The sequence below is a fragment of the Myiozetetes cayanensis genome, unplaced genomic scaffold (genome assembly GCF_022539395.1).
Source record: "Myiozetetes cayanensis isolate MyiCay16 unplaced genomic scaffold, myiCay2020 scf4, whole genome shotgun sequence".
In the NCBI taxonomy this organism is placed as follows: domain Eukaryota; kingdom Metazoa; phylum Chordata; class Aves; order Passeriformes; family Tyrannidae; genus Myiozetetes; species Myiozetetes cayanensis.
The window spans coordinates 64,060,733-64,075,335 of record NW_026087631.1 but is presented as its reverse complement, the minus strand read 5'-3'; the positions used below and the strand labels follow the sequence as shown (position 1 = coordinate 64,075,335).

General features: G+C 53.5%; 1 protein-coding gene across 5 annotated transcripts in view; it reads left to right on the top strand.

Moving 5' to 3' along the window:
• Window positions 1–12,917, top strand: part of CNTFR (ciliary neurotrophic factor receptor) — a 202,704-nt gene extending 189,787 nt beyond the window's left edge. For all 5 annotated transcript variants that reach the window (XM_050329558.1, XM_050329562.1, XM_050329561.1 and 2 more), the window contains 3 exons: window positions 8,990–9,170; window positions 10,667–10,811; window positions 11,693–12,917. In XM_050329558.1, coding sequence (XP_050185515.1) covers window positions 8,990–9,170; window positions 10,667–10,811; window position 11,693 — 327 coding nt within the window. In that variant the 3' untranslated portion in view covers window positions 11,694–12,917. The remainder of the gene's footprint in view (window positions 1–8,989; window positions 9,171–10,666; window positions 10,812–11,692) is intronic.
• Window positions 12,918–14,603: the final 1,686 nt, after the last annotated feature.

The window sequence follows — 14,603 nt, the reverse complement described above, 5'->3', positions numbered from 1 at the left end:
CTTGGCAGCCCTGTGGGAAGCCCAGCATCCTGCAGGGGCAAACCCACAAAGAAGCACAGGAGGCTGCCCAGAGACAGGAATATCCATGCAGGCCCCGCTCATATGTGGTGTTTCTTGGCAGAAGAAGCAGCTCCCCTTTCACCTCCCCACCTCCCGTTATCTTTGCAGGGTCTGATTTATGCACAGCACCTCGTCAGGCAGGGCTGAATGAGCACTAATAGGATCAGATGGATGTTGAGCTGTCGAATACCATAGGGCCTGATTCAATCAGTGTCTGCTTTCTTCCAGGCTCTTCCTTTCAGGATTTTAATAATGCCAGGGCTTGGCACCAGAAGATGAAGCCGTCCGTGGCAGGAGCAGAGGATCTTATCGAGACTGCCGCTGTGCAAGCGAGCCATAAATGCAGTTTCCCCCACCAGAGAGTCAAGTGATGCTTGGCCAAAGCATCCCACCCCATCAAGCAGTCTCTGGGGCTGACCCAGAGCTGGGGGGATACCCTTATACCCTTCCCAGCGCTTTGCAAATTGGGTTTGAATCACAGCATGCCATTTGCACTCCCTTTCCCCTGCTCAGCAGTGCCTTTCTGCTCAGGCCACTTAGCAGCTCTCGTGTTGCAGTTTGCTCTGGGAATTACAGTGATGTCCCCTGGGAGTTATTATCATGGATGATGATGAGTTTTCACATGGGCGTGCAGTGAAGCATGTGCCCAATCATGCCACCTCACAGCAGCTTCCTCAAACGTGGGCACAGGCATTTTGTAGCTGTTGGAGGTGCAGCCATGTCACATCATGTCACATCATGTCACCCCATGTCACATGTGGTCAAAGACTCCCCTCCACCCCACCAGCACCGAGCTCACTCTGAAACTCAAGGAACTTTAAAGTCATGCTCTTCCCTTTCTGGAAGAGGGGCTGGTGGTTTCTCTGCTGCCAGTAGAGAGATGGATATTTGTAGCCTAAACAGGTTTTTTATTCCCTCCTTTTGGCAGAATCTCCCCTTCTGTCTCCTAAATATAAAACATTAAATGTTTAGGGTATCCTTTATTTTTCTCCCGCTTTTAAGTTTGTAATTCAAGCCAGATTAGCGTGGTTTCCTCTTCTGTTTTATAGCCCCATCCTGGCCCCAAGCGAGCTCTCCCAATGCTTTCAGATGTTCCTCTAATGGCTTACCTAGGCTGGAACTGGATACCCTTTCCTAATGGGTTGCTAATAGCCTGTTTCTGGTTTTACAGGCTCTTTCAGTTAACTCACAACAGCAGCGATCGCCGCACTAACACTTGTGATCTCCCCACAAGCACATCTGCACATTCGCCCCTAGATGCAGGCGGGTGGCCAGACACCATTATGAGCATCTTTGGGGAGCCCGGAGCAGGTCTTGCACCCAGTTTTCTCCCCTCCCATAGCATTTTCTGGAGCAGAATCTCCCCTTTTCGCAGCTTTGGGAGGGCAGTCACGTGTGCTGAGCACTGATCAGCTCGATGCACATCCTGGGAATGTGGCAAGGCTCAAGAAGGTATTTCTTACACAGCTTCAGAGCTGGTGGCCAGACTGAGGGAGGATTTCCTCCCGTGGGCTGCCAGCAATTTGCAGATGCCGTCGCGAAGTCTAATTGAACCCATTGGCCGCGCTGACAACATGAAATGTTAACGAACCGTGAGGCGGGCTGCGCCTCAGATCTTGAGATTTGCAGTAAAAGGTCATGAGATATTTAAAGCTAATAATGTGGTTGGGTTCTCTCCTTCCTCTTCTGTTTTTGAAGCATTAGAGCCACGTTTGTGAGCATTTGCAGAGTCTGGAAACATCCTTCTTTGGAAAAGCAAGCAGAGGTGCTCCCACAGTAATGGGATTTTAAGAGCTGGGGCAAAAAAAAAAAAATAGAGACATATGTGCCTGCTCTGATCTGGGCAAATGATGGGGATTTGGGGGCAGGAGTGGGAAGTCTGTGGGCATTGCCAAATATTTAGTGTTGGGTTTGTTGGTGTGAGGACAGCATTGTTCACCGGCTGCCAGGGAGGGCTCAAGCTCAATCTCCCAGGGCAAAGCAACACTTTTTTGCCAAACAGGTGAATCTCACAGGCTGTCCATGGAAGTTCCTGCCTTGGAGCAGCCTGAAATAACCTGAAAATGCGAGCGAATGCGTATCCTGCTGGTGACTGGCAAGGGAGAGGGATGGAGAGAGCTGGGGAGGGAAGTAATTAGTGCCACTGCCTGGCACACAGCATCCCCACCGGCACGGTGGCAATTGCACTTTGAGGCAGGCATGCTTCTTTGTGCCCATTTGCATCCCCTCCGTGCTTCTGCTGCTTCTCCTCTACTCCCCCTCCTCTCGAGGCAACCTTGGCAGGGAGGTCACCCTGAGCGAGCTGGGTTACAGCTTCACGCCTGGTAGCTTTTATTGCAGCATTTCTCTCCCTTCCCCTCCTGGCTGCAAAGTCAGTGATTAAAAAAAAGAAGAGGAAAAAGAATTGAATTAATAGGTGGGAGCAAAATGTTGAGGCTGTAATAGTGTTGCTCTCAGCTCAGTGTGGGGCAGGCAGGGCTGGAGCAGAGGGTGTCTGAGAAGAAGATGGAGGTGGGAAATACTCAGAAATCACTTGTCCCATCCGCCCTTCCCTGAGCCTCAGGGACACAGCTGAGGCTCAGGACCCGTGGCTGGTATTGTCTGGGTGCTCTCAGGCCACTTGGAAACTGCAAGTGACCTAAAAGTACCAAGCACCTGGCAGCTGTAAAGGTGCCACTGAGCAGCAGAGCACTCATGCATGCACTATACTCACTTGCATGTTCACAGCCACAGGCAGGTAGGAAGGTCCTAGCAAGCCCAGCTTTCCCTGCTCTCATGCAGACCATGCCAGGCAGGTGCCTGTGCCCTGCCATGCCAATGCACAAGCTGCTTTCACCCCCAGACCACTGTGTCAGTGTGGTGAATGCATGTGTGAGCAGATATGTCAGTGCTAGGCGGGGTTAGGTCTGTTGCTGAGCACCCTCAGCATCCCGTACCCCATCTTCCCTGTAGCCACAAGCGAAAGTGAGCTCTGCCAGTTGTCACTTGGCCGGAGGAGCCAACACATCTGGAGAGAGAGTCCTGTTATTAGCGGAGTTACAGCCCTGCTTTCAAAGATGTTCTTTATTTTGAGTTGGGAGGGATCTGTTCAGCTGCATCTGGTGTGAAACAGCCCTGGCTGAAGAGGAGCCCTGCCATAGCTCGTGCTCCCAGACCCACAGCAGGGCTGGGCTATGTGCACCAGCACCACAGCAGCCTTTTCAGGAGGGGGTGACAGCAGGGAGCACAATTCAGACCCTGCCTGGATCCTCCACTACCTGGCTAGCAGAGAAAAATAGGGGATCATTCACTTTTCCCATTCCCATTCCCATCATTCACTTTTTTAATTACTCCAGTGTCCAGGTAGAAAGTTTTGTCTGTGGTTAGCCCAGCTGATTCCTGAAGTACTGTGGAAGGAGGGAGTTTTTGGAGGCTTCTTTGTTAGTAATGAGTGTCAGACCTGTTTGCTCTCCAGACGTGGCTTTGAAAGGGAAAAAGCAAAGCATTTATTTTCCATATGGTGACATCTTTTTGCAGGCTGCAGTGGCTGTTTGCAGTGACCCTCCTGCACTTCCAGCAGTGGAGCAGCTTGCTTGGGGATTACAGTTTTGGTTTAGCTTGTTCCCCAGGGCAGATGAGAGCCTGCTGGGATCCCCCCTGCACTCCCAGGGACTGAAGGCACATGTAGCAGCAGTTGCTTGTGTAACTGAGTCCCTGCAAAGCTCATTTCAGCCCAGTAGCAGGATCTGGATGCTTGTTGTGGGGAGAAGTGGCTGTGAAATCAAGCCCACTGGGGTGTCCTATCCCTGTCGCACTTCCTATTTCCCCCATCATCCAGGACAACTTGAGGAGCACCCAGAGGAGGAGGAGGAGGAGGCTGCAAGGATGCCAGGTGCATGGCACACCCACCTGTGCTCTTACGAGGGGTTTCCTTCAACATTCCCATGCCTGCTGTGGGTAGCATAGGCTGTGTGAGCACATCAGCTTCGCCCTGCGATAGCCAGGGTGCTCCTTTTATTTTGGGGATGGCAGACGAATCCAGGCTTGATACAGCACCTGGGACAGGTGCGTGTTTTCTGTCCTGGCATGCACAGAGGTGGTGCATCCCTGCCATGGGACTGAGGGGTGCCAGCCCCCATCCCCGTATTGCCCATGGAGCACACCCTTCCCACACTGGGAGCTGCGCTGGAAAGCAGGAGGTGTCAAGGAATGGAAAGCAGAGCCAGTGCCGCCACAGGGGAGCCAGCAAACACATTTTCATGTGGGATGCAGAGAAGGAGGCATCTGATCCCCCTCCACCTCCTTTCAACACACACCAACCCCCATCCCAGCTGCCAGGGCAGGGAGGGTTGGGGTTTTCTTTCCTCCCTGACCCATCCCCTTCCAAAGGCCATCTGGGCTTCAGACCTGCCTGTGCATCACCTTGTTCACAAATAATTGCTACCTGGTCACACCAGACCAGGAGCAGAGCCCACATGGGAACAGAACACAGTCATCTTTTTTACTGCGGGGCACCCTGGCAGGATGGGCTGTGGGAGCAGGGTAGGGGGATCATGGAAGGAGGGAAGGCTTCCTTAACTCCCGCTGTGCTGAGCACTGGAAGGCAGTGTCACCAGACTGCAGTCAGGGACTGGAATGAGGGCACACATGTATGTTCTGTGTTGGAGTGTGAATGGCTCTTGTTGATGTACCCAGGTCTCCAGCACAGTGGGGACCAGCATGGACAGGGCAAAAGCTGAGTGTGGGTCAATCCTCCCCCCAGCCTGCCCTGGGTGACTGTCTGTCCCCCTCCTGTACACATGGCACCAGCCCCTGGGCTCATCCTGGTGATTGGGACTGTGGGTGGGCACTCAGCAGATCCATAATCTTTCCAAACAGGCTGGCCTGGGGTATGCGACCATGGCACGGAATGGGATCCCAGCCCACGCTGTCCTCAGCAAGCTGTTGTCTGAATTACTGTGTTCAAGGGCTTTTCCTTCGTTTCTCTCTCCTCTATCTCCTCTCTCTCTTTTTTTCTTTCTTTTTTCTTTTCTTTCTTTTCTTTTTTTTTTTTCTTTTCTTTTCTTTTTTTTTTTTTTTTTTTGCAATGCTAATAGCTCTGCATTGCACTGGCTACTGATCCCTCATTAATCTGGGCAGCACTTCACAGCCAGTCGGAGTGACTTCTGGCAGGTGCACAAAGGCAGCCAGCGACACGCAAACCCACCCCCCCGGCCAAAAAAATTACCATGCACAGCCTTCCTCCAACTTTTGTCTCTGTGTGGCTGGGTCGGGGATTAAGGAATTTCTCTCTCTGCCTTTGATGCTGTGTGTCCATCCATACCCCCACAGCCTCCCCAGTGTGTCTTCCCTGCCGTCTCTCCCTGTCTGTATCCAGTTGGAGCCAGTCCCCATGTGCTTTCCCATCTGCTGTGGCACTTCTGCGTTGAGCCATGGGCTTTCTCACCCCCCATGGCAAATATTGGATGCGTCCCTGGCTGCCCAGCTCAGATTCTGTGTCCAGAGGTCATATGTGTGGGGAGAGATGGATGATGTCGTCCACGCCTGCTCTCCTTATCTGTTGTGTAGAGCAGAGCTTAGGGCAGCATCCTCCCAGGTCCTACAAGGAAGGTCCTCCAGGTTCTCCAGCCTGGGTCCTGGGGGTACATTCCCCCCTCCCAGGCAAGGCACAGGCTTGACCCAGTTGTGCCTGTGACACACCATCTGCAAACGCTCAGGTTTGGTTTGTGTTTCTGGGTGAGGAGAGGCAGGAATTGCTCCCAAAGGGAAGCACTGAGCTGGCAAGGATCTTTGGGATAGAGAAAATGCTCCTGGATGGAAAAGCAGCCTGGTTTTCATTGGGATCCCAGTAGGGCTGGCCTGCCTGCAACCCGCTTGCTGCAGGTGTCAGAGAGGAGCCATGGGGGCTCAGAGGATGCTGAAAGACCTGGAGAGAGCCACACACCAGCTGGATAACCCCAGCATCTTTAAGAGCCCTGTCTTTATTCTCTTATTCCAAGCCACCCCCAGTGTAGCACAGAGCAATCCAGGTCTGCAGGGAGTTTTTGTTTCATACAATTGTCATTAAGGATTAGTTTTTAACTTGAACACCTTAGCACTGTCATCCACATTGGTGGATGCCACCAACAGCTCTGGGCTGGCCTCCTCCCGGTAGGTCCCCCCTGTCTGGTGTGCACGGTGCTGTACGGGCACTCCATCCCGCTGTGCCCACAAGCAGTACACCTGGTGAGCAGTGACTGGAGCCACCGGCAAAGGCATGAATCCCAAGGTGTGGGAGGCAGACACAGCCTCATCATGCCACGAGACTGCAGGGAGGAGCTGAGGAAGGCTGGAGCTTGGTGGAGCTGGTGGGATGTGTCTTAGCCAAGACTCCCTGCATCTTGGGAGGATGCACAGCCTTGTGCTGCAGGAGGAACTGTCATCCTCCTTATCTTTTCCCCATCCTCCCTTCTGCCCAGACCTTGCAAGATTTCAGTTTTCACCTACCCAATAAGTGAAACAGTCCTGAACCCTTTTCTGGCAGGGTGGACTGTGCCTATCCCCCAGGATGGGAGCAGCCACCCCCGTGGTATAGACTGCTGGGGACCTGTGAGCTAACCCTGTAACCTGGTCAGGAGGCAGCACCTCTGACCCCAGGGTTGGCTCTCAGCCTTTTCAGTTTGCTGGAAACTGAGGGAGACCCTGCATGGAGCCCCACCAGGGTCACTGTGTTCATCTGTCCCCCATATCAGGCTCCCCCAGCCAGGCTGTGATCTCGGATCCTTTTGGCAGGCACCCTGAGTAACTGCCTCCATGCCAACAGGTCAGACCCTATGGTGAGACCCGTGTCACAGTGGGAAGGTGTCCCCTGGATGATAGAGATGGACTCAGGCTTTGCTGATGGTGGTGCAGTGCTTAGGCACATGCCAGCTTGGCACAACCCTGCAGTGAAACCGGTGGCACCCCATTTGCATCCCACCAGCACTGTGGGTGTCGGCCATGGGTGTCAGCCCTGAGTTGGTGGTGTGAGGAGAGTCAGGACCCCCATCCAGCCCCAAAATCTGCAGCAGTGAGATGAACACACGGCTTTCTCCGTGCTGCCGAGTTTTGGTAGCACTTCATGCCTCGCCGGCAGCAGGAGGCCCTTTGCTCCCTGTCGGCTGCGGGGGAGACCAGTCGGGTCTGCCTCCAGATGTGCTCCAGATGTGGGGCTCCTATGGGCCAGGGCTGGGCCGCAGGAGCAGCTGGAAGTGAAGAGCCCAAGGGCCCTGATATGCTGGGTGGAAGGCTGGATGCAGCCCTGAAAGTGGGAATAGGAAAAAAAGCTCTCACCTGGTGCAAGAAAGCAAAATTGCCTCTCTGCCTGGTAAGGAATCCCCCACAAAGACTGTAAAAGCCCGGAGTGGGGAAGGAGAGGGCTGCAGTTTGCATGCCAAAGGGATTACATCTGTGCAAGGTTGTTGCATGTGCTTCACTGTGGTTTCTGAAAAAGACTTGTTCTTTCTCAGGGTGGGTTCCTGCTTTTCAGGTAGTCCTGTAAGCAGTTGGGTGATGACATTCACCACATCAGCCACTGGTGTGCACCTACATCTCTGGTGTGCACACCATCTCTGTGTGTGTAAAGCCACAATGCCAAGACAGCCTCATCCCACAGATGCATTGGCCCAGGTACCTTCTGGGCACCCCAACCGTGCGGCTTTTCTTTCTTTGGGCTTCAAGGACCAGGCAGCAGTTTTCATCTTACTCCTGTAATTGAACAGAGTTCCTAATAAAACTCAGCTGTTGGTGCTCCCCAGGATAGTGGGATCCTGTGCCTGACCTTCTTCTGGGTGGCTGGGGACGTGTGGACGTCTCTGCGTGGCTTGCACCATGAAGTTCCCCCCATCCATGAAGTGCTGCTTGTTCTGCTTGAGCTTGAGCCCCTGGCTGATCACTGGTGCTCACAGATGGGCTGCATCAGACTCACACCACCCCCTTATCCCTCCAGCATTTTTATTATCACTGTGTCTAGGCAGGGTACAGGGCAGACAAGGGGTGCTATGTACCCTCTCCCCGCCCCCCTGCCATGCACAGGCAGCACAGTGGGGTAATGAAGCTGGCAGCATGTTGGTCCTCAGTCTGAGAGATGGGGTGGAGGGCAGTCTCTCATGTAGCCTCTGCAGGATGCTCCTGCTCTCGTCCCCTTCACACCCTCAGGACCGCAAGGCCAAGTCTGGCTTCATCCCTGGAAGGTCCCTTGGGTGTTGAGCCCTCCCCTTCGGTCAGCCAGGCATGTTTGGGCACCAGTATCTGTGCCATGAGGGAGCATTTCTGCTGAGCACCTACATCCCTCTGTGCTTAAGCTGAGCTCCAAGTGGACCAGAGATCCCCAGAAGATGTGGACACAGTCTGGGGTTAAACCATTGGACTTTGCAGCAGGAAGGACAGCCTGGGCAGGACCATTTGTGGCCCAGCCAGCAGTGACAACAGGACAGAGGGAAAATTTTCTAGGAAAGACAGCTGGACACAATTTCATCCTTGTCCAAAGGCCCAGCCAGAGGGATGGGAACAAAGACAGTGGGATGCCACAGGCACAGGAGCGGGATGGACAGAGATGTTGCTGGTGGGGATGCCTCCCAGCACTGGCAGTGTTGCCCAGAAAGTGTGTTGCACGCCCCATCCACTGCCTGTGATATCCAACTCCCTAACATGTCTGAGGGAGCCTGCACACACATCTGCTAGTTTCTGGTGACCTCTAGAGGAAGCTGCTCCACTCAGGCACCACAAGTCTGGGAGCAGGACCGGGCCTCTAGACCTTTGGTTTCGCTGCACATGGAGCATTTCCCCTTGCATGCCTGCCTAGGGCTCATGCCTCTCCCCCCAGCCCCCCGGTATTTCCCAAAGTGCTGCCAAATCTTGTTAACGTCCCCTAGCTGAGCTAAACATGCTGACCACCTTCTGACCACCCTTGCCTCCCCACTGCTGCCCTCAGGTCGAGCTGTCGGATGGGACGTCACACACCATCACGGATGCCTACGCTGGCAAGGAGTACATCATCCAGGTGGCAGCCAAAGACAACGACATTGGCACGTGGAGCGACTGGAGTGTGGCTGTTCATGCCACCCCCTGGACGGAGGAGCCCAAGCATCTCACCACAGAGGCCCAGATCACAGGTAAGAGCCCCCTCCCAGTACGAACATGCTATGCCTGCAGCCAGGACAAACCCAGGACAAACCTCCTCTCTAGCTCTGTGCAAGTTTTGTCCCCAGATGAGGATATCCCCTGAGCACCTGGGAAGCTGCAGCCCTTCACTCTACACTTTTCCTGTCAGCAGGTGCAACCATGGTCTGAGGAATGCTGACTCAGCTCACTTGGGTCCAGCATCCTTCTTGCCTGGATGCTTGGGGTGGGACAACAAAGATGGGCATTGCTTATTTATTTATTTATTTGTTTGTTCATTTATTTATTCATTCATTTTTATTTATTATTATTATTACTATTATTATTATTATCATTATTATTATTATTCCCTTTTAATGCTGTCCCCTTCCAGCGCTCCCTCCCCTCTCCAGTTCTACCACCTCCATACCTCCGACCCCTCACAATGGCTCGGAGTAATGCCAATTCAAAATAAAAGCCACAAAGTTAACAAGTCTCTGTTTCTAGGAAAGGGCTGGGACTGTGTCCAAATGGGTGTTATCAGCCCTCCATTTCCCAGAAGAGATGGAGCAGACCCTGCACTGGTTCCCCTGACTCCTGTGCAGAGACACCCCCACTTTTAGAAACAGTAGAGCACTGGGAAGTTCAAGCAGCAGCAGAGATTTGCAGTCCCCCATTCCCAGGGGGATCAACCCCTCAAGGAGTGCAGGCACATCTTGCAGCAGTGCTGGCGTCAGGGATTTGGTTTTGTTGTTACACCCACCTGCATTGTGCTAAGTGTAAATACCACTTCCAGCAGCACCTGCCTGCTCCCTGTGCAGGCAGCTTGGTGCAACCATGCAGGGCTGGTGTGGGACACTCCAACCCCAGGGCTGAGTCCCTCTGTGAGACCTCAGTGGAGTCTGAAAGATGTCAAGACAGACCCTTTTGGCCCTCAGCAATCAGCCCAGATTGTCTGGGCATGGGTACTCTGGTACTCTGGGTGTGGCCAAAGCTGCCCCAGTCTGACTGCCTGTACAAGCCCTCCCTGCAATGCTGCAGCCCTGTGCAGGGACAGATAACCCATTGGTCCAGTACAAAGGAGGACAATCTCTGTGAGCCAGCCCAGCAGCCACAGGCATGTCTGGGATGTTCTGTGGGTGAGGGATGCTCTCTGCTGAGCGATGTGGCTCATCATGACTTATTAGCTAAAATTCCCACAGAGATGGTGCTCAGAGTAGCCCAGCTGGGCAGGATGATGATGGGAGGGATACCCAGCTCTGCTTGACAGCACAAGCATCTCCAAGCAGTAGGTCCAGTGCCACATCAGGGAAGGTCTCATAGATCTCACCATCCCTTGAATCATCCCCGCCTCTGCCCAGCTTGCTCAGCACTAGTGTGGCATAACAGTGAGGGCAATTTGGGGATGGGACAGTGTGCTATACCCACCCACAGGAGAGCAGGGCTGCCCCTCTGGGATGCATCCCAGGGCGTTCCAGCTCCCCTCATCATCCACTCTCCCTCCTTACAGAGACAACAAGCGCTAGCACCTCCTCTTTCATGGCGCCACCCACCACCAAGATCTGCGACAAGGGGGCCGTGGTGGGCAGCGGGGCCGTGGCAGTGTGTTGGACAGCTGGACTGGTTGTGGCTGCCTATAGTGTCCTCTTTATTTAGTGAGTATCTCCCAAACCAGAGGCGTAAGGGGTGGGGTTCAGGTGCAGGGACATGGGGACCCTAGGGCCTCTGGTGTTGTTGGGAAGGTGATGCTTCAGCCAGGTTGTGATGGGCAAAGAGAACAAGTAATTTGGGTTTTTCTTGCAGTTTTTTGTAAATGCACCAAATCTGATGGCTTTTCCAAATGGATGTTCTGGTGGAGATCTCAAAAATGGCTTTTCAGACAAAGCTGGCAAAGGGGTCAGTCTTTGATGTCTTGTTCTCAGCAGCCCTTCTCCCCCACTGCTGATTTTTCAAGAGGCAAAGGAACCACGTGAAAATCTAAGGCCTTTGCGTAGTGATGGGAGAAAAATTGTCTGAGCTCAGAAAATTCACAGATGCATCTCAAAAATGTCCTTAGTTTGGCTTAGAGTGGAGCTGGCAGCCTGAAGAACCACAAAATTTCCTGTTCCTCTACAGACTAGGGCTGCTGTATCATGAGTGTCCCACTTAAAAGTCTTTTCACTGTACCCAAGCTGCCCAAAGACTGGGGGGTGGATCCTGGCACAGCCACCTTTGTTGCTTTTGGGAGAGAAAGAACGTGCCACCCAACCTTTGGTGTCCAGGAGGTGTCCAAGGAGAAGCCCCCAGTGGGCATGAGGTCCTTTGCTCCCCTCTGACTATGTCATCTCACATGTGGCATTAGTGGTGACATGAGGAGTGACAGTGGCATGCAGCCAGGGGAGGATGGGGAAGGTCCAAGGGGGAGGTGGAAGGGATGTGTTTGGGCACCTGATTTCTGGGTAGGGCTGAAATTACCCCGTGGGAAAAGATCAAATTCTCCTTGGTGTGTCCCACTGGTGAGGAGCGGGACCATGACCCTTCTCCTCCCGCCTTGCAGATCTCCATCTGTCCATCCATCGCAGCCCAGTGCAGACGCCTCCCCACCGCCCACCACCGCCACCGCCCCCGCCCCACTGCCCCACTCCCCTGTTGAGTCTCTTATCTCTTCGATTTTGCACACATTTGAGGACGTATCACGCTTCTCGCCATCGCTTCGGAGGAGGACAGAGCCGCTGCCATCCCCTGGGGAGCCGCAAAATCCTCTCCCAGCCCGGAGCAAGGAGACCTTGGAAGGAGACATCCCCGTCCCCCTTTGCCCAGCAAAGTGAAGCGAGCCTGGGCCCCGCACTGCAGCTGAGGGCCCCACTCATACAGCTAACCCCCCCACGCCAAAGACGTGCCCGCTGCCCTGCGCAGCGGTGCACCGAGAAAAGGGGATATGAAAATGGGGGGGTGGTGAGGGGAACGATGCTCCAAGCTGTGCACCCCCTTACAGAAAAAGGGGGGTCCCCCAAGGACTGGACTCGCTCCCCTGAGCTCTCGACCGTGTGGCGAAACTGGAGTGGTGCACAGGTCAGGGGGTCTTGGTCCCCTCCGAGGGGATGATGGATGGGGCAGCTGGTGGCTTTCACAGGTGTGATGGGGAGCAGGGAGCTGGCAGGGTTTTAGTGGAAAAAAAGGAAATGAAATACCGATAAAACCCTCCTGCCCCTTGCTGAGCACCTGGGAGAGCTGTCCCTCCACCTCCTTCTCCACAGCACCCTGCAGGAGCCTTTGCCACCCCCAACCCCGCCCCAAGATCACCCCAAAACTTTTAACCATGTTGGATACAGGGAATCACCCCCCACTGATGTCTTTGTCTCATTCTCCAAAAAAAGCAGAATAGCTCTGGTGTTGCCTTTAGAGTTGGAGCACTGCAGACCTGTCCCCTGCTGTCCCCTGCTGTCCCCGGCTGTCCCCGTGCCTGCTCTGCTCTCCTCCCCATCCTGCCCCAAGTCCTGTTTTGTAAAGACACCTCCTCTTGCCCCTGCCTGGACCCAAGCGCAGTATTTAATACCGTACGTCCTAGTATTCCCACTGTTGACATGCTGTATTTGAATTTTTTATAGATGTATATATATAAAAAAAAAAAAAAAGAATCAAAAAAAAAGTAATAGAGGGGATAAAACTAAGCTCACACAGAGACAACGCACACATGCACACACACACATACACACACACACACACACACACACACACGCACCAGGAGAGACTGTCTTCATTAAATGTTCATTTCATGATGACTGGAGGCTCTGGGTGTTATTTCCCCTCTGTTTGCAGTGGATGGTTTTGTCTGTCTGCTTCCGTGCATCGTGCTGGCTGAGATGGGAAGAACATGGGGACAGAAGTGATGGGAACATAGACACCCTGGAGCCTACCCTGGGTCTTGAGACCATAGCGTCATCGTTCCAGGAGGGTGGGAAAAACAAAAATTGGCCTTCAGGACATCCTGAGAAGGTTCAATGGGGATGCCCACTCTGGAAACCCTCGGTGACGGAAAGGGGATGGTTGTCACCACCCTGTGTGACACCCAGGCTGTGATGGGGAGTTGTCACATCCTCCTTTTCATGGGCCCTTGATGATCCCATGTGTTCTCAAGCTCTGGCTGCATCCTGACACCTCTTGGACAGGCAGGAGGATGGAGGCCTGCCTGTGCCCCACTGCAGCCTAGAGGCTGGAGGTGGCACGTAGTCACAATTAATGCACTTTCCTTGTCTGATTAATAATTTCGCATTAGGAAAATGTCACTGCCCCAGATGCTCTGAATTAACTTCCATCAGGGCAGGGCTCACAGGGACCCAATGTGAGGGCAACGGATGCAGTAAAGCACTTAGCTGGAGTCTGTCCTCTCCCCATGTGCCTTGCTTGTGAGCACCACCTGGAGCAGAGATGCTATCAAGCTGTAGTTCATCCTGGGGGAAAAAAGCTCCATTTTTTAGCAAATTACCTGTCCAGTGCCCCACAGAGTCTTCTCCAGCAGGGAGATGGGTGTGTGGAAGGATGGGTGCGTGCATGCATGCATGGTGGTGGATTGATGGGTGAATGAGTGGAAGGAAGGATGGATGAAGGTGAAGGAGCCATAGCCTTGGCTCTGCAAAGCCTGAAGGCAGTACCAAGCTGGTCACTAGATCCCACCAGACACTTGCTGTGATTGTAACTGTGCTGGGACTCTCTTAGGGGAGAGCTCAGTCTGATGCAGCCCTGTCTCTGGCTCGGCCATGCTGGCGGCAGCGCTGCCCCACGTGCTGGCTTGGTTCACTGGTTAATGTTCCATTACCAGACAACATGCCTCCGTCATTTATTAATGTTTCATTAGTGTTAAAAACATCTGGTAATTAATTATGCACTAATTATGGATTCACAGTGCTAAAAGCTGGGGTAATCTACCATAGCAGATGGCTCTTTGGGGCAGGGGGAAGGGACAGCTCTTAGCAGAGATGAAAATGTCAGGCTCAGCCCTTGCCTGGGGGAAGCATCCCAGACAGACAGATTGCCTTCATCTCCACCCTGGATCTCCATGCCTGGTCCGGAGGCATGCTGTCTCAGGTTATTAAGGAGAGGAAACCTGTCCCTCTCAAGCTGTTTCAGGGACCAAGGGAGCAGTACTCCCACTGCCCAGGGCAGCTATATAAGAAGCCATCTGAGAGCGGTGGCTTTCACATACGGCCCCGGGCACCCTCCAGCACCTGGAATTAGTGCACAGCTTGCTGCTGGCTCTGGAATGGGGGTTCATCAGCCCCTCTGTGGTGCCTGGTCGTGTTAAGCATCAGTCCATAAAGCAAAGGGTGTCGTAAAAGCCCACTCGTTAAGTGCCCCAGGAATATTACGTACAGATGTGCAGAGATGTTTCAAACTGGGGAAGGTCCCAGGAGAGCATCCCTGCCAAGCAGAAAATCCATCCACTTAGCAGTATAAATCCATACAGGAAG